This window comes from Salminus brasiliensis, chromosome 11 (genome assembly GCF_030463535.1).
Source record: "Salminus brasiliensis chromosome 11, fSalBra1.hap2, whole genome shotgun sequence".
NCBI classification, from domain to species: Eukaryota; Metazoa; Chordata; class Actinopteri; order Characiformes; family Bryconidae; genus Salminus; species Salminus brasiliensis.
Genome location: NC_132888.1, coordinates 10,117,332 through 10,143,365, shown reverse-complemented (window position 1 = coordinate 10,143,365; position 26,034 = coordinate 10,117,332). Strand labels below are relative to the sequence as shown.

Sequence of the window (26,034 nt, the reverse complement as noted above, 5' to 3'; positions counted from 1 at the left end):
CTACCATTAGCTTTTAGCATTTTCATCCTTGCTTACATTTTCTCCTAAAGTAGCTGTTGCACTTAGCCTCAAAAAAATTGCTAGTCAGCGGGATATATGTAAATTATGGGGGTGCAAATAAAATAAGCCAAAATTGTTATGTAAAATAACATGGTTGTAACCCTTTGGCATTTCTTTTAAAGTAGGAACAACAGTGTTTGAGGTTCATGGCAGACTTCCAAACTCATTATTCAACTATGCCAACACAATAACAGTTTTCATTCTCTGACACTTTTAAATTTAATCTCAGTTTTAGAGAAAAAATCCATCCAACAAGCATATCCTTTACTTTATCTTAAGCATAGTATAATTAAAGATTTGCTGTGGTTTGCTGGTATGAATCAGAAGTGTGAGCAACAAAATCACTACACTGTACAGGGGTTCCACATTCCTACATTAAGGCTTTTTTAAGTTTCTCCCCATTCTGTATATGTGTACTATATTCCCAAATGTAGGTGGACACCTCTTCTAATAAATCTCTTCAGCTGTTTTAAGTTGCACTCACTGCTGACACAGATGTGCAAGTGCACATAAACAGCTTGTCTAGTCCCTGCAGAGAAATACTGTAAATAGAATAGGACTCTCTGGAGCAGATAAACATGAACCTATTTTGCACCATGCTTAATGCCAGGTGTGGGCTAGAGGGGTATAAAGCCTCCCTCCACCATCATTGAGCTGTGGAGCAGTGAAACTGTGTTCTGTGGAATGATGGTGCTCCATTCATTACTTATGGGTTTGGTGGTGATCATCCAATATCCTGATCTTACTAACACTCTTGTCTCTGAATGCAATCAAATCATTACAACAATGCTCCAGAATTTACCCTTTACAGTAGAGACAGTTACCAGCAGAGTAACTGAAGATGCCGGCACACCCCATGTGGCCTCGCATAGAGACAGTTTTTGTACTTATTTTAAGTGGCCCTGTCCTTTACTAAGCAGTGCCACATTTCTAACCTTTTTACTTACGTTAAGAGGTTTATGTGCCTGAGATATAACTGCAGTCTGACTTGATGCGATTTACAGAGCTGTTTAAGAGCTGATGAAGAGCTTTCAACACAATTTACGTTTTTGATGGCTATTACATCAGGCAGATGAGATTGCACTTTTATGGTGGTTAATGGTAACAGAATCATGTTTTGAGAAATCATGTAAAACAAAAGAGCTGCTTTGGTCGTGCTTTTTTCTCATCCTAGGTCTTTAGAGAAGTGTGTTCTGATAATGATCTCATCTTGGCTTAAACCCTAAATCAATCCTAAAAAAAATCTTTAGTAAATCCCCTTCTATACTTCTGCGCTATAGTTTACACCTCCTGGAAGTGACTCACTTCAAAAAAGCATTGTTCTTCCTCTTTATTAAAAAGAGGAACAGAAAATCCTGAAGAAACACATGTCCATCTTCTTCATCTCTAACAATCCTTTAAACACACATTAAACATGGGTTTTATATTTGAAGATATGGATATTTGATCTTCATTTAAACAATGTTGATAGATTAAGACTAAACAAATTAGGTCAAATTAGTATTTCATAAAAAGGAATTATGGAGCAGTTGTTTTATATTCATTAGAAAAAAACTTTTAAATGCTGATCATGGCAATCCATAACTGGTATCATTAATTTCTCATCTGATTTCAGTCAACACTGGTCTTCATTTAATACTTTATTTAATGCACTCCATAGTTGCACATTCCAGGATTCTCTTTCTCAATTAGTCATCAATGCCTTCCTCCTCAAGCTTCAGGCAAAATGTCTTTCTGGTTGACCAGAAGCAGTTTGGAAACCCATGCCACTCAACACTGGAGCACTGCTCTGTTTTTTTTTTTGTTTTTTTTTTAGTCTCTTATACATTCAATGTTAAGCAGCCACAACATATATACTCTTCCTGATGACATTTTGAGGTCCAATAGAGTATACAGGTCCATTAAACATTAAACAGACATGCCTCATGTCATGGGATAGAAAGTAGTTGTGGGTCTCATGACTTTTGATATAGATAGAAGATAAAGAATGCTGCACTGATTTACAGCATATTCATGTGGGGCCTCATGCATTGACTGTGGATGTGATCTTTGCCTAACAAGGTTCCTGGGGCCTTTAAAAGAGAAACAGGCCCACAGCATCACCGATCCTCCCCCATACTTCACGGTGGACATGAGGTTCTTCTCCCCCTACTCATCTTTGGTGTTACGCCAGACCCACTTAGTGTTTAGTGTAGAGTGTTTGATGCCAAAAATCTTGGTCTCATCTGAGAGTCTTGCAGCATGTTGCAGAGTTTTGTCGTGTTGGGCCAGATGCTGCTGTACCTTCTTTTTGGTGGCAGGGGGGAGAACAGTTGTGTGATGGGTGGGTGGGTGACAATGCTGGTTGCTTTGCGGATGCAGCGGGCAGTGTAAATCTCCATAAAGGATGGGAGAGAAACTTTCAGCTGTCCTCACTATTCGCTGGAGGGTCTTGTGGTCAGAGACGATGCAGTTCCCAAACCAGGCAGTGATGTCAACAACCATTTCCATGGTCTTGGATACATTCAGGTGAAGACTGTTGACACCAGTCTCTCAGCCGCTGCACATTCTCTCTGTATGCTGACTCATTGCCTTTGCTGATCAGACCCAGCACTGTTGTATCATTGGGTGAACTTTATGATGGGTTTTGAGCTGTGTTTTGCCACACAATCATGAGTCAGCAGGGCGAACAGCAGAGGACTCAGAGTCTACCTTGGGGGGCCCAGTATTCAGTGTATTAGTGCTGGAGAGGCTGTTCCCAATCCGGACTGACTGGGGACTCCTAGTCAGGAAGTCCAGGACCTAGTTGCAGAGAGAGGTGTTGAGGCTTAGCTTTCGGATGAGGTTCTCTGGGACGATAGTGTTGAATGCTGAGCTGAAGTCTATGAGCAGCATTCTGTGAACAGTTGTCTGGTCCTGCAGCTTTCTGTGGGTTGACTCTGCACAGAGTTTTTCTCACATCCACCGCAGTCAGACACAACACCTTCTGGTCTGGCTTGTCTTCCTTGCCAACGTGTCATTTTGTGTCTCAAACTGTGCATAAAAGTCATTCAGGGCATCAGGGAGGGAGGCATCACTGTCACCTGTGTCCTTGAAGTGGCAGTGGATTCTCTGAGTATGTGTGTGCTTTACCTCTCTGATTGCACGTGACAATTTGGCTCTTGCTTTCCTCAGGGCCACCTTGTCACCCGCTCTGAAGGCTAAGTCGCGGGTCTCCAGTGGCGCATGCACCTCAGCAATAGCTTTTGGTTTGGGTGTGAGATGATGGTCCTGCAGATAGTAACATCATCAAAGCACTGGCTGATGTAGACAGTCACTGATGCTGTATACTCCTCCAGGTTAACAGTGTCGTCGACAGTTGCAGCCTCCAACTGTACCAAGTCCTGATGGGCAGAGATGGCTCCTTTTTTTTATCTGCTTCTGAACCGTCTAGATTTACTTCTTCATAGGGTAAATTGAGGTCACATCACATTAACTCGTATAAATGTGAGTACAAGATGCATGGTGTTACATAATGTTAGTGTAAAAATGAATAAATAATAAATTAGTCACATTAAATTGATTATTTCCTTATATGCATTAGACAAGAAATGCATTTCAAATTTCTTTAGAGGATGCAATGTGACTTGGCTGTTAGTTACAGTGTCCAAGTGGGTTTTTAAGGTATCTGTAATCAATCACCATTTTCCATGAACACGAATAGTATCTTGTATTTGATCATGGTATTTTAGCATGTTAATTGAGTTTGCCACATCATTTCTCCAAATGAAAACAGACAATCTTTAAAACTAGAAATATAACTTTCTATAAAGGGGAGATAAGAAGTAGAATGCTGTGTGGGCTTATCAAAAGAGCCTGACTGAAAATGAGAAGTGGTTTCTATGTTTTAACACTTCCCTATTTTATACAAATTGCACTTAAATTTGCATAAGATATTTTCCATGCCTTAAAAGATTTCTGTTTTTCTGAGAAATGTGCCACTGACTTCTTTGACTTTCTCCAAAAGTGTTCTAAATAAAAGCATCTCAAAGTTTCTCTTTGGGGGGTTGGGGATGAGGTGGGTTGGGGATCATCCAACATGTTGACCTCGCTAACACTCTTGTTGCTGAAAACAATCAAACCCTGAACAATAGAGACAGTTACTCCAACAAAAGCAGGAGAAATTATTTTTATCATTTTGATTCCAGAAGAAAAAATAAATAAGCAGATGTAATAGTTTTGTCCATAGAGTGCTTGCAGTAACTATGGTGGAACACTGTAGTAGTGTTGGTCATAAAAATCTCTTCAATGAAGAGCCTTTCTGAATTCATCTTCTGTAGCCCTATAATGGTCACCTGAATATTTCATGTTTTCTAATGATTTTCTACCACTGCGTAGAAGGTGATAATCTTAGTTGTACTCCAGTCAGTTTTACAATGAAAATGTTACAGTATTAGTAGACTACTAGACATTGATCAGGAATCACCCCAGGGCATATATCTAGAGGCTTCTCTACTAGGTGCTGGTCCTGTGAGTGACATAGACTTAAACATGGTAATTAAGCTGAAGGGGTCGGGCCTGGCTATTGAGCAGCAGGAACAAGAGATGTAGTTGTTGCATGTCTGGGCACTGGAGTTGGAGGCCAGTAGGAGTGCCTCCTCTTGGCAACCTCTTTCACGCTTATCAGAGTTTGCAAGCAAGCACATCTCTCTGGTGGCTCTTTTTGTACTCCCATCAGACTATAAACTGTGTGGACATGCATGTTTGCTCTCCACAAGGTCATACAGGAGTCCACTGGTTTTAGCCTAGCTCCATTGGTATTTGCACACATGGTAAGTGGTCATTTGAAGTTGCTAAAAAACCTGCTGTTGGGTGATCAGAGTCCTGAAAGGGGAACTTGTTCGATTTTGTGAACAGGTTTTATATAAGGCTTCACAAAGCATTTAGTTTTGCTAAAGAATCTTTCTTAGGATGGCGACTTTTGATGTAAGCTATGTGATTATTCCTGCTGATGCTTGTGCCGACTTGAAGATGTTGTGTAGGGAGTATGCAAGTCTCTTTACAGATGTGCACCTACAAACCAACTTGCAAAAAACAACATTGATCTTGATAATAGTGGTCCCTTTACACAGAACTACCATCTTGTGAATCCTGTTAAATGTGCTTGTACACATAGAAAAGTTGATCTGGTAAAACATGGGTTGGCATTTTCTAGTTCTAGTACATGGAGTTCCCCATGTCTCCTAGTCTCAAAAACAAAAGGTCCAGTTTCGCATTGACTACAGGAAAGTGACACAATTCACAATTGTCACAATTCCTGATTCTTTTTCTCTGCCCAGATTTGAGGGTCATGTGGACAGTGTGGAATCTGCTAAGTATGTGACAAAGTTGGATTTACTTAAAGGTCACTGGCAAGGTTCTACTGGCAGATATATCTGCTTTTGTGACACCAGACTGTTTAATACAATCTTCAGTCATGGCTTTGGGGATGTGAAATTGCCCAACGACATTCCAGAGATTAATGAGCTGTGTTCTTCAAACCATGCCAAACTGTGCTGCATACTTGGACGGTGTGGTGGTCTTTACATCCACATGGACTGAACATATGCGCATGTTAAGAGATGTCTTTGGTTAGCCAAAGTCTCACTGACCATTAACTTTGCCAAGTGTAACTTTGGTAAAGCTACTATACTTTACCTAGGCCAGTGGTAGGCCAGGGTAGTCTGCGAACCCCACCTGAAAAAAAACAAAGCTGTGCTTAATTACCCTGTACTAGATACCAGACATGAGTTGGATAGATTTATAGATATGGCAGGTTACTACCGTACCTTATGAAATACCTTTTCTGTGGTTGAAGAAATTCAATAGCTTTAAGCAACATCACAGCAACATTGAAAAATACACTCTGCTATTGCTTTTAGCTCTGCAGCATTTTGAGGTGTACCATAATTCTCAGTCCTTGGCCACTATGGGTACACCCCATATATAGACCACAGCCCTCTAGTTTTCTTATGCCAGATATGTAAAAAATAATAATTGTGGGTTACTAGTTCACTAGGTACCATATTGCCATTAAGCATAAGAAAGGCTCAGACAACATTGTTGCTGATGTCTCGTCTCTCACCCTTTAATTAGGTTAGTTCCTAAACTTTTTTGATGGGGGGCTGTTTTGATTGGTGCACTGCTTTTCTGTGCTCTCTCTTGTGTCTGTCTCAGTCTTTACCTCTATGTGCAGGTGGCACTGTCCAGACATCCTGAAATGCCTTCCTGGAAGTGAATAAAGGGTTGGAAAAAACCCAAACGAGGAGAGGGAGACAGGGGGAGATAAGTAAGTATAAGTAAGTGTAGATATTGTTCTTGCTTACCCCTGGGGAGATGGCTGTCTTTTATCTAAATGTAAATAATTGTAAATATATATTTGAACCTGAACCCTTGTGTGGTTTTCCATCCACCCCTCTCTAACGACCTCTCTACTTTTCTGGCCTAATACCCTCAGTCTAGAAAGTAACACTATATTAGACAATACAATCTAATAAATTCAATGAAATTTTTAGAAAAATTAATAGAATTTTCAGTTTACAAAAAGATAAACACACTGCAAACGGAAAAGTAGAGTCAGGAAAAGAAGGGGAAAAAGTATACCAACTGTTTATTGTTTATTGTTAATGTTTTTAAAAGCATTTACTTATTGATTTGCACATTATACTTTATAATGCATATAATGAAAAAAACATTTATTAAGTATTGAATGAAAATAAAAGCTTATTGTATTACATATATTGTCTTTTTTTGCCAAAACACAGTTAGTTAGTAGTAATACAATGTTTATGCCTCACATCATGTTTTTCAATTTAAGTGCCTTTGATTCGAAAAGTTACCATCTACACCAAACAATGGTTCTTGTTCTCAAACAATAGCACCTTTTTACACACATTAACACTTTTGCTGCTTTAATGGAAATGGGCTTTTTTTAGAGAGAGAAGACGAAAGAGAAAACTGACCAATCAGCATCCAACAGAAGGAAGTGAAACCCCCCCACACTAAAATAAAAATAAAAAATAATGAGAAGCTGGTGTTCAAGAGCTGTACAATATGCAAATCATGACCTTATCAACAATCCCTCTCTGACCCATCTTTAACAAAAATAAGCCAAAACATACAGCCCAATGAATCAAAAGCTTGTAGGACCACCTTTAGCAGCAAAAACTCGAAGCAATTTGTTTGCTCTTTGACTTTATCAGTCTTTCACATCATTCACATACAACATTGCTTTAGTTGATTGTGGTTTATGGACATTTGTTTATGCTACACTCTTTTAAGGTCAAGCATTTAAATTGGGTTGAGGTGTGGTCTTTGACTGGACCATTGCAACACAATTATTTTCTTTTTCAGCCAGTCTGTTGTAGATTTGCTGATGTGCTTGGGAACATTGTCATGTTGCATGACCCAATTTCAGCCAATCGTTAGCTGTTGGATAGATGGCCTCACATTTCCTTTTAGAATACTGTGGTATGCAGAAGAGTGCCCTTTGTTCTGTGGCAGCAAAACAAGCCAAAATCATCACCCCTCCCCCTCCACCCACCTCCCTCTTGTGGTTTGTTCAGATACAAGTTTGCAAACTTTGATGTCATGTTCTTTTAGAAAGAAGAGGCCTTTTTCTAATTGAACTGTCATAATCTGCTCTGTAGAGTCATTGCACATCTGACTTTGGGATGAATTGGGGTGTACTTTGTTTTTTGCACATTACTGTATGATCATTTTCTTTGCATCGGCATTAGGTATTATGAAAGAAAAAAGGGGAGTTTAAAATACAAATGTACACAATATATAATATATATTATAATACAAAATAAAGAACATCAATGCAATGCATAATTTTTTCAAAATTAGTTTTTTTCTAAAGCCAGCTTCTGATTCTTCTGAAAAAAATAGATCCAAAATTCACTCTGTAAAAAAAGCCCTTTTGATTGTTATAAGCCGATGAAATGAAACAAGAATTTTAAACTTGATTTTATGCACTGTTTGAATCTTTGTTCTTGAAATTGGATAATACCTCATTTGTCTATTTAAACATCCAATTTCAGAACATATGTATTTTTACCTTATTCAACTGCAGTATCTTGCCTGAAGATATTCAGCTCTCACAAATAGGAGTAGAGGATGTGAGTGATGTCTCTCCTTCAAACTGAGATACTGCTGAGTTTAATATTTAACTTTGTTTAACTAATGAAGGATGTGGGAGGAAAAGGGAATATTGGAGAGTAAATCAAGCATATCTACAAGAAATTCAATCTCATGAAGCATGATGACAGCTTTTGTGATGGTTATCATTTACTGATTTGCAGTGTTTTTACTTTTTATGTTGCTGAAATTTAAGAAGGTATGGTTGAAAATTGTAACTGTACATCTGAGATTGAAACATTGCAAAAAAAAGGTGATCTGATGTTTTCTCCATCCATCATCAGACATTTCCATATATGCTCAGCTCAGCTAGGTTGGTGTAATCGTCATCATCGTAGTTCTATAGATAAAAAGATAAAGATAAAAAGAAAAGACATTAAAACTACAGTGTTCACAGTGTTGTGTTGCCACCGAGGAACCACTTTTGGCTCCTGTCATTGCATGGCACTTTAAGGAGCATTTAGCTAAAGAAGACTCACCACATGTTGCAATTGCTCTAAATCAATTAAAAGTTTTACCTAAAACCATTTTATTAAGACAGAATCACTACTTTTATTTTAATGTTTAAAAGAAGAAGTACATTTTACTGCACATAACAGTTACAAAATAAGATTAAGTGATTACTTACTGCTGAACATGTGTCCTGAGATTTGCTGTATGTTTTGTGTTCACTATAATGTTTAGAAAAATAGATAATTTAAAAAAAACATTCAGAGAAACATATTTCTAGGTATGCCGGTTTTTAAATGTTATTATTTTTCACACTGTACCTCTTTGGAGATGGAAAGCGAGGTTTGGAAAATCCTGCAGTTCCTGACACAGAGCTTACATTGTTGTTTGGCCTATAAGTAGAAAGGTTTGATTATTTAAATGTGAGAAACATTGTTTAACTAACAAATCTGATCAAGTCTGGATAATGACTGTGTCCTCATCAGAGCAACATCTGTATTATGTAAAAAACTGGAGCTTTTCTCAGTAAGTAACTTAAGTATTGTATTGTATTCATTTTGAGGGACAGTATTTTAAATATAAATAAAATATGACCACAAAATAACAGTGTGATTTGTATTGCTAGTCATTATAATATGCAACATAACCACAGTATTTATGGAACTTAATAAGTAGTCATTTTAAATTCAGATATTGCTGTTTTTTATCATCTAGAACCACATTTATTTCTATTTCAAACCATCCTTTCCATCCTGCCCTTGCCAAAATGTGAAGGAACAACAGTATGTGTAAGCTGCTGTTACTATTTAACTAAGGGTTACAGTGCTGAGCCCAGTTTAACATAATAATCACCATTAATTCATAAGTACCCAAATAAAAATACTTACTTTGTGGTCATATGCACTCTAGGCTCATTCCTCCGATAACTCCTGTAACACAGTGAAGTATGAGTGGCCAAAAGAACCATGCTTTGTAGTAATAATTCTAGGCTCCAGAGCTCTTGTTTGCTACACTAGACCAAACACACACAATATTCTTTTTCTGAAACCAAGCCTTGGTGGACTTTGAGGTCCATGCTTGATGGACCTTGATGGTTGGGATCATTGTTCTGTTGGAAGGTCCAACTGACACCCAAGCTTCAGCTTCCTCATGCCTTTTTAGAGGAAGCTGAAGCTTGGGCATCCCAACAAGACAATTATCCTAAGCATACCTCAAAGTCCACCAAGGCTTGGTTTTAGAAGTCCTGGAAGATTCTGGAGTGGCCGTCACAGTCACCTGACTTCAACCCAATGGGAAATCTTTGGTGGGATTTGAAGAAGGCAGTTGCAGCACACAAACCTATGAGTATTAGTGAACTGGAGGCCACTGCCCATGAGGAATGGGCTAAGATTCCTCAGTAATGCTGCCAGGAGCTGGTGTCATGTTTAGGGTGCTCTACTAAGTATTATAGATGATATTAAATTATTAATTAAACATAAACATATAAATATTTCTAATGGTTAAGCTCATTTGCAACACAAATATTACTTAAATAAATAAATAAATGGGAAATTGTAAAGAGACGTCTACTTAGGTTATTAATTGACCAAGCCCTGCTCCCCATGTTCCTCTTCAAGGAAAATTCCAATCAACTGACCTGATCCTGTTGATTACAGAGTGAAACAGTATAAGATCATCAGAGCTTGTCATAAATGGTGAAAGAAATTTCATTAATTCACTTTCAGTACTCATAAACTCATAAACATAAAAAAATGCCCACAACAATAGCTATACCAGTAAAAGTCCTTGGGTATGTCTCTAGACATTAATAAATTGTTACCCTGGATAAGAGAATCTGCTAAATGTCTTAAATGTATATGTAAACATGCTAAAAAGCATGGCTGTTTATATGGATCTGTTATGCATCTAGCTGAATACAAGGACATCCAAATGCTTTTGCAAAAGACAAACATGGATAAAAAATGCTTACCTGTGGGACATTCTGGAGAGCCGACTCAACATTCTGTGTAGATAAAAGGACCACAGTCGTCAGTTTTAAGTAAGATTTTTAATCCATTGCATAAAATTATTTTTTTCTATTTTCTAAGAGCCCATAGTGTCTGTGAAATTGAGATAGATAAAACCTTTGCTCACTATTGCTCACAATAGTGTAGCTTACTTATGTCAGAAAGAAAAACATAAAACACTTTAGAGGTTTAGAACAAACCACTAACCAAACTGTAAGGTCAGCAGTGGTCCTGTGGTCAGAAACCGACCACTTGTGAAGAGTAAGTAGATGACTGACACAATATGCTGATGGAAAAAGATGTAGCTCTACACCTACACATGTGTCTAACAAAGAGGCCAGTACATTATTTAGAAACCCCAACAATGCCGCCATGCTTGACACACATTTACCAGAGCAATAAACACAAACATGCCACTACCATGTCACTGTCACTACCCAAATAACATCTGCTCAGTGATGTTACTCAGCACATGTAGTAGACAGATTCATGCAGGTTTGCTTGCTCTCCCTTTTAATCAAACTTAGCATGCCACTAAATTTCTTAAATTATCTTCCGCTTGTTTTCTGAGCATGACTTCACCACTCAGTGAGCTCCCACATATTTTGGTGCCTGGATTCTAGTTGTTACTGCGAATTGCAGCACGTCTATTAGTTTCTTTTTTCTTGAGCTTCCGGCAGTATCCTATAAAAGTATAGGATTCGTATTCTTGCTGAATCTATTTGTATAGTCAATTACACTGAATGCTAATGCTGCCACTCAGTCAGTCTTTTTGCCACTAGGCATGGCTGCATTGACTTTCACCACCTTTGGCATTAAAATAAGTGAAGTGAAAATAAGTGAAGGTTGAATAATAATTGAATGCATGTTATATATAAGAGCAGCCCATTGCTTTTAGAAGAACTCTTGAAACCAGAAGTCACATCACATAGCTATAAAAGAGGGGTGAGAAAATAGAATGACTTAGGGTCTTGAGAACAGTGTCTGAAAATGAGAAATACATTCTACTGTCTAAAGAAGTCAACTTCCCCTTTGCAATCTAAATTAGACTCTCATTTGCATGCCCTGTAAGCTTGTTTATCTTGTCTTCTTCTGTCTGGTTATCTGACCCTGGTGTTGTCTTAAGAGTCAAAAATTAACCACCACTAAGTTTAACAGCAGAATAAAACTAATAGACATTTTTCGTTTACTATTTAATGGCTTTTCTTAGAGTGACCCCAACATTAGAGATTGCAAAATATAGTCTTTGTTCATACTTCCATGACCACTAGGGCAAAGAGATTGCCTTTGGGTTAAATTTTAGCCTTCAAACAAGGGGAATATGCAGAATGTTAAGACTGGGTTTAGGTCAATTGTATTTTTTTTGGAAAAATAGTTCATTCATTTTGATGTTCCAAATTTCAACAATATAATCAATGATTATGAGGGGAAAGTAGTGTCTATAGACATTAACTGGGGTAAAGTGGCAACAAAATCCCTAAAATGAAATACTGTATTACACTTTTTCTGCTTTCTGTTAAAAATCCAGTGTAGTGTGTCCAGGCCTGACCTTCAGGCAATATATATAACACTTAACAGTTTAATTTTGAAATTCTTACTTACCCATTTGAATCTCTGCTCTGAAGCTCCTGAATCTGCTGCCTAAGGGCAGTTTTAGTGTATGTAAATAAAAGCAAATAAAACCACAAAGAATGATAAAGTGTTGATACTGACACAAACAGACATTGAATGCAACAGAAAATCTGCACATCAGTACATTAAATAAGTGCTATTTCTTACAGCAACAAACAATGTCAGGTCTGTTTGTTTATTCATGTTTTCTGGTTTATTCTTACTCACTTATATTTCTTGGTCATGAAGAAACACACTCCTCCGAATAAAATGGCAGTTCCAAGCACAGCCACCACTGGAATGATGACGTGTAAGATATTGGCTTTGCCTGAAAATAAACAAAGTTATACTGAATTCTATGGCCTGCCGGGCCAATCTTCTATTACCAGAGAAGAGCCCCACCAGTTTCTACAGAAGTCCCTGTAGTTATTGTAATACACCTCAGTGTGTAAGAAGCCTTGGAGTGTTAAGGGGTAAGGTGGTACTTATTAAGTGCTATCTGGTGGATTCACTGTTGTTGTTGATAGTAAAAGTAAGTTTTGACATGACATTTATATTCAAAGCATTTGACTGAGGCTCTTACCCAGACCAACATTTCGTTGCTGTCACACAAAAACCTTGTATCTCCACTTTACAGCAGAGAGAAAATCTTCTCAATCTTTTTTATTTTCAGTGGAAGTCAGTGCTCTACTTTAACCCAATATAATAAACAATGTCCCGATTTGGCAAAAATGGGGATACAAAGTCTTTGCATGATGGCAATCATGTTATACAGGTAGGTGAATTTAGCTTTTCACAAGGAATGTAGCTTTTCACAAGGCTTTCACAAGGATTCTTATGTGATGTGCTTGCCTAGACAAGGAATTGAGCTTAAGACTTTTGTCATAGTAGAAGCTACTCATAAGGAAATCTGGTAATATGGTAATATCTGCAAGGTTTGGGCATATATTACATAATTATATGTTTGTATAAGCCTGGCATTAGGCATTGGTGCACTCATTAGAAGAAGTGTCCACAAGCATTTGGACGTATAGTGGATATAGCAGAAATGTGTGTCCCATATTTAAAAATGGCTAAATGGCATAAGTTGGCATATATACTACATATAGTTCAATATGTGGCAACAATGTGTTATATATACAGGATGTAATATACTCTAATATATATCATACAGTTAAACCATAAAAATCACACTAAGTGCATCTTATTTGACTTCTTTTTGAGACTAAATTGATTTTGAGGGACATTCATGTCCTGCCTTAATAGCCTAAAATATCTGATTTCCACTGATTCCTTACTTTGTGGTAGGAAAAGGTCAGTATTTTTAGTATTTACAATCATCTCATACGTGATAAACAAGCCTGTTTTACCTAATTTAAGAACATTCAGAGCAATGTCCTTTTATGTGTGTGTGGCTTATTGTGATCCTTAGCAAGTAACATAAAGGTGACTGTGGTAGACTAGGAGCCTAGCTTCACTTACGTTTCACATATAGCCGTATATGACCTGTAGAGCTTTCGCTACCGTGGAAACTGGCAGTGCAGTTGAGGTAAGTGTGATCATCGTCTTCTGTTGGGGTAAATGTCAGCAAGGACTCCATTTCCCATGTTGCATGGCCAATGTCCCTGTTTTTCATAATAGCATCTTTGTGACCACGGCTCCAGGTGATGGTAGGGGGGTGGGACGGACAGGTGTGTCGGATAAAACACTTGAACGTGGTAGGAACTCCATCTTCCAAGACTTCCCTTTGTTCCAGTGTTGGAGTCGCTGGCTTCACTATACAGCAACAACAAAAGGACGGCCATTATTAGCAGTGAAAGAGCTATATCTGTGTTATCTAGGGCTCCAATGACACGTGTATTCGATGTATTCATCATACAGATGTCACAGTTTGGGGCACTGAGAATACATGGTATGCAGTAAACTATGGACAAAGGTATATTCGCCTTTCATGTGGAACCAAATGTTTGGAATGGATTTGCATAGTAACGTGGGAACTGTAGTGGATTTACAAGTATTGCTGTGATAACTGTAGTCCTGTTGTCTCTCCCAACCATTCCTCCCTGTCACTCTCTCATTCTCTCTCACTCTCCTCACCTCACAGATTGAATGGATCATATGCTTTGTTACTTACTTTTCTGTTTTCAGTGAAATGATTTCAAAAAAAGTCTTTCACTGAAATTCTGAAATTCTTTTACATCTCATTTAAACTCAATTTAATGAAATCATGCTGGATTAGATGGAGTTGGTGTGTCAGCATTGTTGGACATTTGAAAGCTATCTGTGCGGACACATGCTAATGTTTATACACTACAGACTGTGCCAACGACAGCACTGGGGATGATACGTCACTAAGTGGAACAAACTGTGACTATTGTTCAAAATACATGAAAAGAAATCTTGGTTAGTCCAAATTTTTTACTGATCCGTGAGATCCAAACTGTGCTGTGATTTGAACTATTATGCCTTAAACATGTACTGAAAAGAGGAATATGGAAAATTCTAGTCATCATTGAGAATCTTCTGTGGTGGATGTGTCCATGCTCACTAAAGGCAGAAAAAATGTCAAAGGCATCAAATTTTGAAAACGAACACATGTGTATTAATGATGTTCTTTACACCAAGTCCCTAACTGACCAATTAGAGCTCTATTGTCGTAGTAGCAGACCAAACAAATGATCATCAAGATGACAGCAGAACAGCGCATCTTGTTCATACAAAAAACAAAAGCTGACCATACAAATGTGGAGGTTAAAGAAAATCTGTGGCGGAGCATAAGTGAGAGGTGGAAAATGACGGTGAGACACTTTATGTAGTCATTTTCTGGTTTCAAGTTTCTAGTCTGTCAATGTCCACAAAAAAACAGTGGGCAGGTTCCACCATGTTAAAAATCGCATCTGTGAAAAATTTAAACTTGGTGTGATAAAGGCCTTGCCCTGAGTTAAACTTAGAGGGACAAAAAAAACAAAAATTGTTTTAGGCCTCATGTCCTAATCCAATGATGTTTGATTTCGGGGAGGCATTAGCCTAGGAGCAGGAATTGTGTGTGAAAATATTTAACAATTCACTAGGTTTTCCTTAATCAATTTGTAGTTTTGTTGTGTTTATGAAATTGTAAACATAATGTTATAAGTCATTGTAATTATACTTTATACTGTACTGTTTTCTATGCATTTTTCAGCTTAAAGAGCTGGGGGGTAGATTACACATCACAGATCACATTCTATAACACCCCTGGAGCAGAGCGATTAAGTGACAAATGCATGTTATTTAAAAAGGACATATCTGTAAAAATACAATTCTTCAAATGAATAAATGCTATATTTTTTTCTGTGGTACCACATGCATTACACGCATGGCTGCCTTCAAGTATAGTGTCAGGATGTGGTCTTAAGATTGCAGTCAGTCTGATGCCTTTGTACAGTATGTGTCATACTTCTGCTCTGTCTCTGACTGGAGGTGCCAGTATGCCTTTAGGTTGCCAGCAATTACCAAGGGCAATTTTCACTCATGCTCATTTTCTTTCTGCAGTTAAAGTGCCAAAGCTTTTTTGTAGCTATAGTACATTTAATAAACCCAAATATAGCCCACCCCACTGCGATTTTCAAACTGCATTCATGTTCAGCAAAAATCCTTACCATTTTCCAGCTGTTAAATTGAGTTTATAGCTATAGCCACTAGTTTCAGACTCTTCTGTGCCATTTAAAGATTTTAGCCTATTTCCAGTGCCTGTGGCTACTATGCTGTCAGTTTATTCTCACGCTTTCCCATTTGTCCTACTTTTAACACCTCACCATAAAATATATATATATATTTCATGGTGAGGTGTTAAAAGTAGGTCAAATGGGAAAGCGTGAGAATATGACCCAGGAGCAACTGGGTTAGAGCATCTCATCTGGGTTAAAACATCAGGCAGGTCTTGTATACATACACAGCTGTACTTACGTTTCATGGAAAGGCTCACACAATTTTTCACAAAGGAAAACTTGTTATAGTTTGGAATTTCAGCCCTGAAGCAGAATGGGCCATTGTCGTGGTCTTTCACTTTGTCAATCTCTAAAGTGCAGTTTTTCTGACCCAAATCGCCAAGTAGTTTTGTGCGACCTTTGAAGCTGTCCACAATTAGTGTTTTATCTTCATGATAGATGATGTCATGCATTTCCTTTTTGTGCCAGATTCCCCTCAAACGTGAGTATGGGAGTTGTTCACCAGGGTACTTGAACGTGCAGGGTAGCACAACACAAGATGAGACCAGCGCGTCGATTTTGGGCACAACTTCTACCTCCCAATCTTCAGAAAACACAGTGGCAAAGATCACTGAAATAAAACAGATTAGTAGTGTAGTGTTAAAAACAGCAGTGTAACACTGTTTAAATTAATACACTATCAGTGAATAAAATGTTAGATGTGTACCCTGAAGGCAAAGCCAGCAGAACAGGAATCTTGCCTGTGTCCCCATGCTGGAATAGCACACTTGTTAGACTGCTGAAAATAATCTGCAGATATGTGACAAATATAGAAATGTCAACCATAGTTAAAAATACAGTAAGATAATCAGAAAATATATGAACATAGAAATATACTATGTCAGTGCTTCAGAACTATAAAAGTATAAGTTTTTATGCAGTAAAATCACAGGTGAGTGTCAAAACTTACTTAACATGCCAGTGTTGTGTTTTAACCCTATGGGGTTTATGGCAGATAGCTCGCATCTTTAAGGAATAGTAAATCCCAGCAAAAGCAAAAAAATACTGCCACTGATATTTAGAAATTTCACACAGTGCTTTTTATTAATCCTTTTGTTTTATAATCAGCAACACTACTGAGTATTTAAAATAATGCCCTATAATAAAATAATAAAAAACGTCCCCAATCCATCATGGATTTTACTGAGAGCTGGCTGATTTGGCTTCCCATGTGAAGGGTTTTGTGATTCCTGACAGTATTTGGGAAGTTTTTGGGTTGTATGCAATATCTCTAAAACTTTAGCCTCTCATGTTTACCTTCATATTCTTTTTAATGACTTAAATAACTGCTGTGTTTTGGCCACTGCAATAAATAAGCTCTTTCATAGTTTATTGGAATATATATATACTTATTACTTAAATAATAGAACTTGAGTCATATAACAACAACAATCACATTTAAATACATTTTAAAAATAATTACGTTTTACTTATTTTCCTTTTTACTGATTTACTTTGCACATTTACACACACAGCACACACACATGCCAAATGTTTGTGGACACCCCAAATAAAAGCATTAAACTACTTTCAGTTGCACCCTTTGCCAATACAAATGTGCAAATGGGCACACACAGCTTGTCTACTCCTAGTACTGCCAACAGAATAGGACTCTCTGGAGTACATAAACATGACCCTATTGGTACCATGCCTAATGCCATATGTAGGCTAGAGGGGTATAAAGCTCCCTCACCGTTGAGCTGTGTATCAGTGGAACTGTGTTCAAAGCAATGCAATACAAACCACTATACAAGCGAACTAACTGCCAACCCAGGTCAGGCCTCCTTCGGGTCCAGGTTCAGTCCAAATTTTGTTATATTAGTTGTATTACCTCCATCTCATAATGAAGATCAAATATCCACAAATGTAAATATATTTTTAAAAAACTTCACTGAGAAGGTCAGGAACCAAACATATGTTCTTCTACCCAGCATTTCAATAGTTTTACTAAAAACAATAACCCCTGTTACTTTATACTGTACTTTTTAACTTTAATTGTGTCCTTACAGGTAAAAACAATTTTTTACATTGTTTAAAACTATTTTCAAGACTGCATTTACATGTCAGTCCATCTCACAGCAGAACTGGTACTGTAAAAACACACATCATTGTGAAGTGAGCAAAGGGGGTTAAGGGCCTTGCTAAAGTCCTGACTTCCACTCTATCAAAAATATTTGGAATGTCCTTTAGAATCAGGTCTGTGCCAGGAAACCAACATTTAACTGACCTCTACCAATTCTACAATGATGATGTTCAAATATCCAACCAGATTTCTGCTAGAAGCTTGTTGACGGCTATGAAGTAACTTGTAAGATAAACTTAACCAAATGTTGCATGTGCTATATGTATGTTTTTGACCTTGGGTTGATTCTCTTTTCTATTATTATTATTAAAGCTGTATCATAACTCTGCCATAAATAAAAACAGTTCAAAGAACTCACCGATAGCCTAATACTGCCATGGAATTCATGGCCATAATGAGCGTATGTAAACCTCTGATCATGACTTTTATTTATGACTTTATACTTTACACATTTGTTTATGTTAGCTATAGACCTAATTATAAACTTGATTCTTGAGTGGGGGAGCTGGAGTGTGGTATAGACAGAAATGCACACAGGGCGAAACCAGGGGAAGTCTTAAAAGAACCCATCCTTCCTGGAAGCATCTTTTTTTAAACTTCCTTTGGTTTGTCTCCACACCACTATGGCAATGAGACATTTAAGATGAAGATTTGTTTCAGCTGTCCAACAAATAAAGGTTTCTAGGCCTTAGTTGGTACACAAAATATTTACATTTATCAGACGCTCTTATCCAGAGCGACTTACAAGGTTACCCGTATTACAGAGGTGGGCCAATGTAGCGTTAGGAGTCTTGCCTAAGGACTCTTATTGGTGTAGCGCAGCATAGTCACCCAGACCGGGAATCGAATCCTGGTCTCCCACATGGTGTTGTAACCCAGTGGCAGGTAGTGGTGTTATCTGTTGCGCCACACCAACCACTAAAATATGGAGCTTTTAAAGAACCCCTGAACCACCAAAAGATTTTTTAGGGAGCCAAACATGATATTTCTATAACAGGGTGTCCGATCTTGACCCTGGTGGTCTACAACCCTGCAGAGACTAGCTGAAGGTCAGTGAAGGCCTTCAGGGGCATATAAATTTTACAGCCAGGTTCATCACACACAGAATCTGACCACATTAACCATGTAAAAAGTCTGATGATTTTCATGACATTTTGTGTCTTATTTAACTTTTGTACTTTCAGTGTTTTCGCTAAAACATAACCGGCCATTCCAGGGTGAATGGGAAAGACTAAAATAAGTCTGGGTAAAACTGGGTGCTGTTCCTCTCTCACTCCCCCACATGCATGGGCATACAGCGCATTTGTTGTATGGATGGAAGTGAATCCAGGTTGGAAACAGGAGGAGGTCTTCAAGACAAGGCTATTTTAAGAAGAACAACTCTTTCTGCAGTTTTATTGACACTTCCATCTTCAGATTGTCTAATCAGATTGTGAGATTCTGGATTCCAGATGTTTTCACCATAGAAATAAATAGGGTGCAATTTTGTAAACTGCACCCTTCTTGTGGGCAGATAATACAAATACACTGTATTGGGTGACACCCAACCAACCATATAGGGGACCACTGCAACTACTTAACTACAACACATAAGCAATCACCTGAGACTCCATAGCAACTATCTAGGACACTATAGCAACACACTGATAGCAACACCACAGAAGAAATGCTAACACAGGCTTCCAGTATCCGTAGTTTCAGGTGCTGCACATCTCGTATCTTCACAGCATAGACAATTGCCTTCAGATAGTGGGACCATTCTTCATCAATGGAAACCTCAAGGCTACTGGATATTTGAAATTGTTACATGATGATGTGTTTCCCTCTTTATGCACTGAAGCTGGCACATTCCCTGAGTTTTTCCAGCAAGATCCGAGCATTCCTAGATGAACAGTTTCCTGGTCGTCGTTGGCCAGTTGAATGGCCCCCAAGGTCTCCCGATCTGACGCCCTTAGACTTTTATCTTTGGGGTCATCTAAAGGCAATTGTCTATGCTGTGAAGATACGAGATGTGCAGCACCTGAAACTACGGATACTGGAAGCCTGTGCTAGCATTTCTTCTGCTGTGTTGCTATCAGTGTGGGAAGAGTGGGAGAAGAGAATTGCATTGACAATCCAACACAATGGGCAGCACTTTAAACACATTTTAGTGGTCAGAAACTTGTAAATAACTCATGAAAAAATAAAGTTAAAACCAAGCACACCATTGTTTTTCTTGTGAAATTCTCAATAAGTTTGATGTGTCATATGACCCTCTTCCCATTAAAAAAAACTAAAGTTGGATCCAAAATGGCCAACTTTAAAATGGCCGCCATGGTCAGCACCCATCTTGAAAAGTTTTCCCCCTCCCATATACTAATGTGCCACAAACAGGAAGTTAATATCACCAACCATTCCCATTTTATTTAGGTATATATATATAAATGGCCCACCCTGTATATTAGATAGATTAGATATAAATATAGATTTTGTGCTTTATACACCTCTTGCCCACACCTGGCATTAGACATGGTGCGAAAATGTTTGTCTTTATCTGCTCTAGAGAGTCATATTCTACTGGTAATACTTCTTTACAGGGACTAGACAAGCTGTGTCTGTGTGCATTTGCACATCTGTCCACAAACATTTGGACATCTAGTACATCTATAGTACAGTTCTTGGCTCAGAATTGTATACTGCCCAGACCTTTACAATGTATTTGCTTGGTTACTTGGCACTGTTTAAAAGGAGAGTGAAAGGAAAAGCACATTTATCCCCAATAACTTTCAGTCTGCGAGTGTCTCTAAATGGTGTTAGACATGCTTTGTATCCTGATCCTAAAAATACAATTAAATTGGTCTTTAAATGGCTAAACCAGATGATGTCTGCTAAAAGCTGGTGATGAAATATAGCAAAGCTTTAAGAAACCTGTATTTAAAGCTCAGAGTTGCCAAAAAACATTCACGAAGAACTAAACCAGGTTCTGGTTAATAACCCCAAGATGGTAAAATTTATAAAAGTAACTTAGTAAGTGAATGTGTGAACAGAGTTATGTGAATATAATGTGAATAGAATAGAATAGAATAGAATAGAATAGAATAGAATAGAAAAAAAATTCTAACTTTAAACTTTAGCATCCACTTCCCTAGCCAAACAGAATCAAATAAAATAAAAAATTAAAAATGAGAAAAAATGCTCATATATTTATGATCCACAGTACAAACAAAAAAACAGTCAAATTTGACCAAGGAGGGAGGAGGAGGATAACACACATCATTAGAACTGGTATATTAATTTAGTTTTAAACAGTCCCAAATCATAGAGTGTAAGCTATTGTTTTTTTTTTTCTTATGCTTCATGTCTTCATCCAGAACAATGCAAATCTACAAGAAATACAGGAACTTTAAATATAGAACAGGCTAAATGCTGGGGAATGGCTTGGTTTACATGAATAAACACGTTCAGCGGCAGCGAAAGCACCTGCTCTTAGCTAAAATTATTATACTTCATGTGCATTGTACTGTATGTTTGTGTTAACAGTAGATCTGTAAGCAGCATGAAGTTGAAACACAGTAATTTACAAAATTTTCACATGGTATGTTAAAGGTATATTCTCAGTACATTCCAGACTTTTCTTTAGGATGGCACTACACTTTTCATTGTCATAATTTAATTTAAAGACTATATATATATATATATATATATATATATATATATATATAGAGAGAGAGAGAGAGAGAGAGAGAGGGATATACAACTAGAATATTTTATAGACCTTCATGTTATCTGTGTAATTCTAATTATTATTATTTGAAAGATTATAATAGAGATTATTATAAAGATTATAACATATACATTTACATTTAAGGCATTTAGAAAACACTGTTATCCAGAGCGACTTACAAAAGTGCTTCACTGTTCACTCAGAAAATACCCTTAGCTAGTTTGTAGAGACTAGGATCCAAAAAACAAAAGTCTAAAAACAAAAGTCAGTATGGAGACCACAATACTCGACACTTCACTTTGCACAATAGTACATATACTATTGCAAATAAAGTACATAGGTACACATATGGCACATATTTATAATTTAGTGGAGAAAAAATAATGATAAATGAATAAAAATATGATAGACTTACGTGGTGCCGTCACCGTGCAGAAAAACTGAACCTGTTTTCTGTTCCACACTCAATCATGACCTCTTCAGGTCAAGGGAGGTGCAAATAAAAGTCCGTCCCTTAACTTTTTCTGTATGCATGTGTGCGTATTTCAGTGTGTGTGTGTGTGTGTGTGTGTGTGTGTGTGTGTGTGTGTGTGTGTGTGTGTGTGCATTCATGGGTCAGAAATTGTGGTTAGAAATGTTCTTTGAAAACACTAGAATAATTCTCATTCTAAAAATATCAGATTTTCAAAGCTTATTTTATGTCATGGAAAATCATGAAGAGAGCTCCACCTGTTTTTCTACGTTACTGCATACACTTTACAGTATGTTCACTAAATGTCACATTTTGAAAAAATAGGATGGCAAATTAATTAGTGAATAGGTAAATAGACCCCTCACATGGTTGACTACATGTCTTTTAATCCTAAGAAGGCCAAATTAAAGAGATAAAGGGTGGAAAGATTTTGTACTTCAAACAATTCTTTCATTAATTGATTGTCTGTGTGCACATAGTCACAAATTAACGTTTCCATTTGGAAAATATATATATATATTTTTTATTTATAGGCAACTAACATACATGAATTATGTGAAATCAATCATATTTGTGGTTGAAATAAATGTATTAAAAAGATATATTTCCCCTGAAGGTCATAACTCAGATAGCAATGTCAGTGTGGCCCAAAAGTGGGCCATATTTCACATATTTAAGTCAGATTTAGTTGTTAAACACGTACGTGTTCAAGACAGTATAACCACAGGCAGAAATGCCCACCTTTTCTTTTGTTGCTTAGGTCATGTTTTACATACTGCTCTTTTTGTGTTAATGCCAAAAAATGAGAGACCACATCCAATCTGTATACACACATTTGTTTTCCATCTATATATGTAGCCTACATATTTATGATATATAGATATTGAAATAGCATATATATATATATATATATATATATATATATATATATATATATATATATATATATATATATATATATATATTATTTCAGAAACTACTATGTACATTTCCATTTTTGGACTTTCAAGAGTACTTACATCACTACAATCAACTGTGGAAGGTGCAGCTAGGTACAAGTAAGGACACACGCCTTATGGATTATGCATGCAATGTGTACTTTATTTAAAATTTCTCATTTCAGCTGAATTTTATACTACACATATAAACAGACAGTGTTATGTGCAGCGATGTAGCAGCTATGTTCTATACACGGCTGACCACGGCTGTTTATGACACATCTAGTGATCAATAGTAATGCTCAACCTTTAGATTTTGGGTGTAATGCTCAACCTATATTTTTACGATTTGAATTTCAAATGCATTTCAGTCACATTATACACAACACTAAAACCGACTGTGTTTAGTACAACTAGGTGTCAGCAAACATGCACAACCTTTAGATTTTGGATGTAATACAAAATCTTTTTTACATTTTTTGTAAAACATTTTTAATTTTAATAGCAATGTAGCCACATTACATACAAAGACAAATTTCCAAAGCCGGAATAAAATCATATTAATACTGAAAACTGAGACCACATTTCCAGCCAGAAAACAATGCATGCATTTGTAGACCATGCCTACATCTGTGCACGCATATTTGTTGTCCTTCAAGTCCTTTCATTGCATTTAAATACATAGTATTGCTCATGTTAACAATAGATATATAGCTTTAGGAAAACTATATAAACTATATAAAATATATACAAATTTCCAAAGCCGGAATAAAATCATATAATTCTCGCTAGGGTTGCAGCGTCTTCCTGCCATCTTGATCCTTTGGTGTGAGGTGGCCAAGACAGCTGCAGTATATTTTTCATTTTGACATTATGATCAAATCCACTGTGTTTAATGTTGTCAAGTTGTTAGTGTTGGCTCATGCAAATTTTATGACGTGCGAATAACAGTTGGTGAGCTCCCTCCAGCACCAAACAGGAAGCAGCAAAGTTCATTCTGTGGCTTTTTTTTTTTTTTAAACCCTGCACTCACACCCCGCCCGTTAATATTATTTGCAGTATCGTGTGCAAGTAATGACAAATTGTCTTTAGTATTTTTTTACGCCTTCAATTTCAAATGCATTTCAGTCACATTATATACAACACTAAAACCGACTGTGTACGGCGCAGCTAGGTGTCAGCAAAGACAAAAGATTTTTTGATTGCATGTAATAATTTTGTTTACTAATATTTGTGTTTTAAAATTCAATAGCAGTGCAGTTGCATTATATATAAAATGATGTGTAGTACAACTAGGTGTCAGCAAACATACACAACATTTAGATTTTCTTTCTGTTTGAATTATAATAGCAATGTAGCCACATTACATAAAACAGTAAAATCAGCAGTGTGTGGTTTAGCTAAGCCTTAATAATGCACTTCTCTTGGGTTTTGAATATAATATAATTACTTTTTTTACATTTTAAATGTAATGCCATTTGTAGCTGCACTGCATATAACAAAAATGAGTTGCAGGTAAAATCAAGAATGCCGACACCTAGCTGCACTAGTCACAATTATTTCTGTAATTCTTGTATCTAAAGTGTCTGAATTGGTATTGAAATTCAAAATACCTAAACATGAAGAAATGATTGCAGAACATTCTGTCATGCTTGTGTCCTGTTTGTGCTTTTCTCTCACTTTGTTTTGGTGCTTTAGCACATGGCTCTGTTTGGGTTTGTTCCTTGCCCTGTCGTCTCTGCACAAGCTGCAATTGTTCATAATGTCCAAAGCGTCTAAGTCTTCAGCTCCAGTACCTGTTCTTCCCTTCACAGCAGTGCATCTGCACCAGTTCCAGTGCCAGCGATGCCGGCAGCTTTTATTCCTGCCTCAGCAGTGGCATCTGCCCTACCTCTACTCCTGTGCCAGTGTCTGCTAAATGCCTTAAATGTAAATGTAAACCTGTTATGCTTTTGTCCTGTTTGTGCCTTTCTGTCTCTTTGTTTTGGTTTCCCCATGTGCTCCTTAACTTTTGTCTTAGCATGTTTGCTGCCACCTAGCTGCACATTACACAGATTATAGTGTTGTATACAATTCAGCTGAAATGCTGATGAAATTCAAAGCATCACAACATAATTCATAGGCTGTGTGTCTTTAATGGCATCTAGCTGCAATTTTCACAGTTAGTTGTAGTGATGTATATGATCTGCTGTATATGAGTGTTTTTGAAATTCAGAAATATAAAGAAAATATTGACATAATTGTTTCTGTGATCCAAACCTAGCTGCACAAAAAAACATCTGTTTGTTAATGTATATCATGTGGTGGATTTTTTTAGTCAAATTAAAGTGGTGTGTAATTCTCCCCCACTGCTCAAAAAATAATCTGATGTTTATACACAGTGGTTACTGAGCTAATGATATATCTTTTATATAGTTTATAGTTTACATAGTTTTCCTAAAGCCATCTATTGTTAACATGAGCAATACTATGTAATTAAATGCAATGAAAGGACTTGAAGGACAACACATGTGTGTGCACAGATGTAGGCATGGTCTATGAATGCATGCATTGTCTTCTGGCTAGAAATGTGGTCTCAGTTTTTCAGTATTAATACTAGAGGTATTAAACAAAATGTGACCCAAACCACACTGTGCGTGATTATCTTGACTGGCTACTATAATCCTTGCAAAAGTCATTAGCACTGAAATGACAATATCAAAAACTAATATTAATGCCAGCCAACTTTTCACCAAACAACTTTTCAGGTGATTTTACTGCCGAAGACAAATTTCCAAAGCCGGAATAAAATCATATAATTCTCGCTAGGGTTGCAGCGTCTTCCCG

General features: G+C 37.1%; 1 protein-coding gene across 1 annotated transcript; it reads right to left on the bottom strand.

Moving 5' to 3' along the window:
* Positions 1 to 6,657: 6,657 nt before the first annotated feature.
* On the bottom strand, positions 6,658 to 22,280 carry LOC140565610 (myelin-associated glycoprotein-like). The gene is made up of 11 exons (XM_072691625.1): positions 22,214 to 22,280; positions 16,680 to 16,762; positions 16,212 to 16,583; positions 13,749 to 14,042; positions 12,495 to 12,594; positions 12,258 to 12,296; positions 10,619 to 10,651; positions 9,537 to 10,291; positions 8,970 to 9,041; positions 8,828 to 8,870; positions 6,658 to 8,539 (listed from the first exon to the last, which is right to left on the bottom strand). Exons 2-8 carry the CDS (start codon positions 16,723 to 16,725, stop codon positions 10,261 to 10,263), a joined length of 915 nt encoding a protein of 304 aa, XP_072547726.1. The 5' UTR covers positions 16,726 to 16,762; positions 22,214 to 22,280; the 3' UTR covers positions 6,658 to 8,539; positions 8,828 to 8,870; positions 8,970 to 9,041; positions 9,537 to 10,260.
* Between the last annotated feature and the right edge of the window lie 3,754 nt (positions 22,281 to 26,034).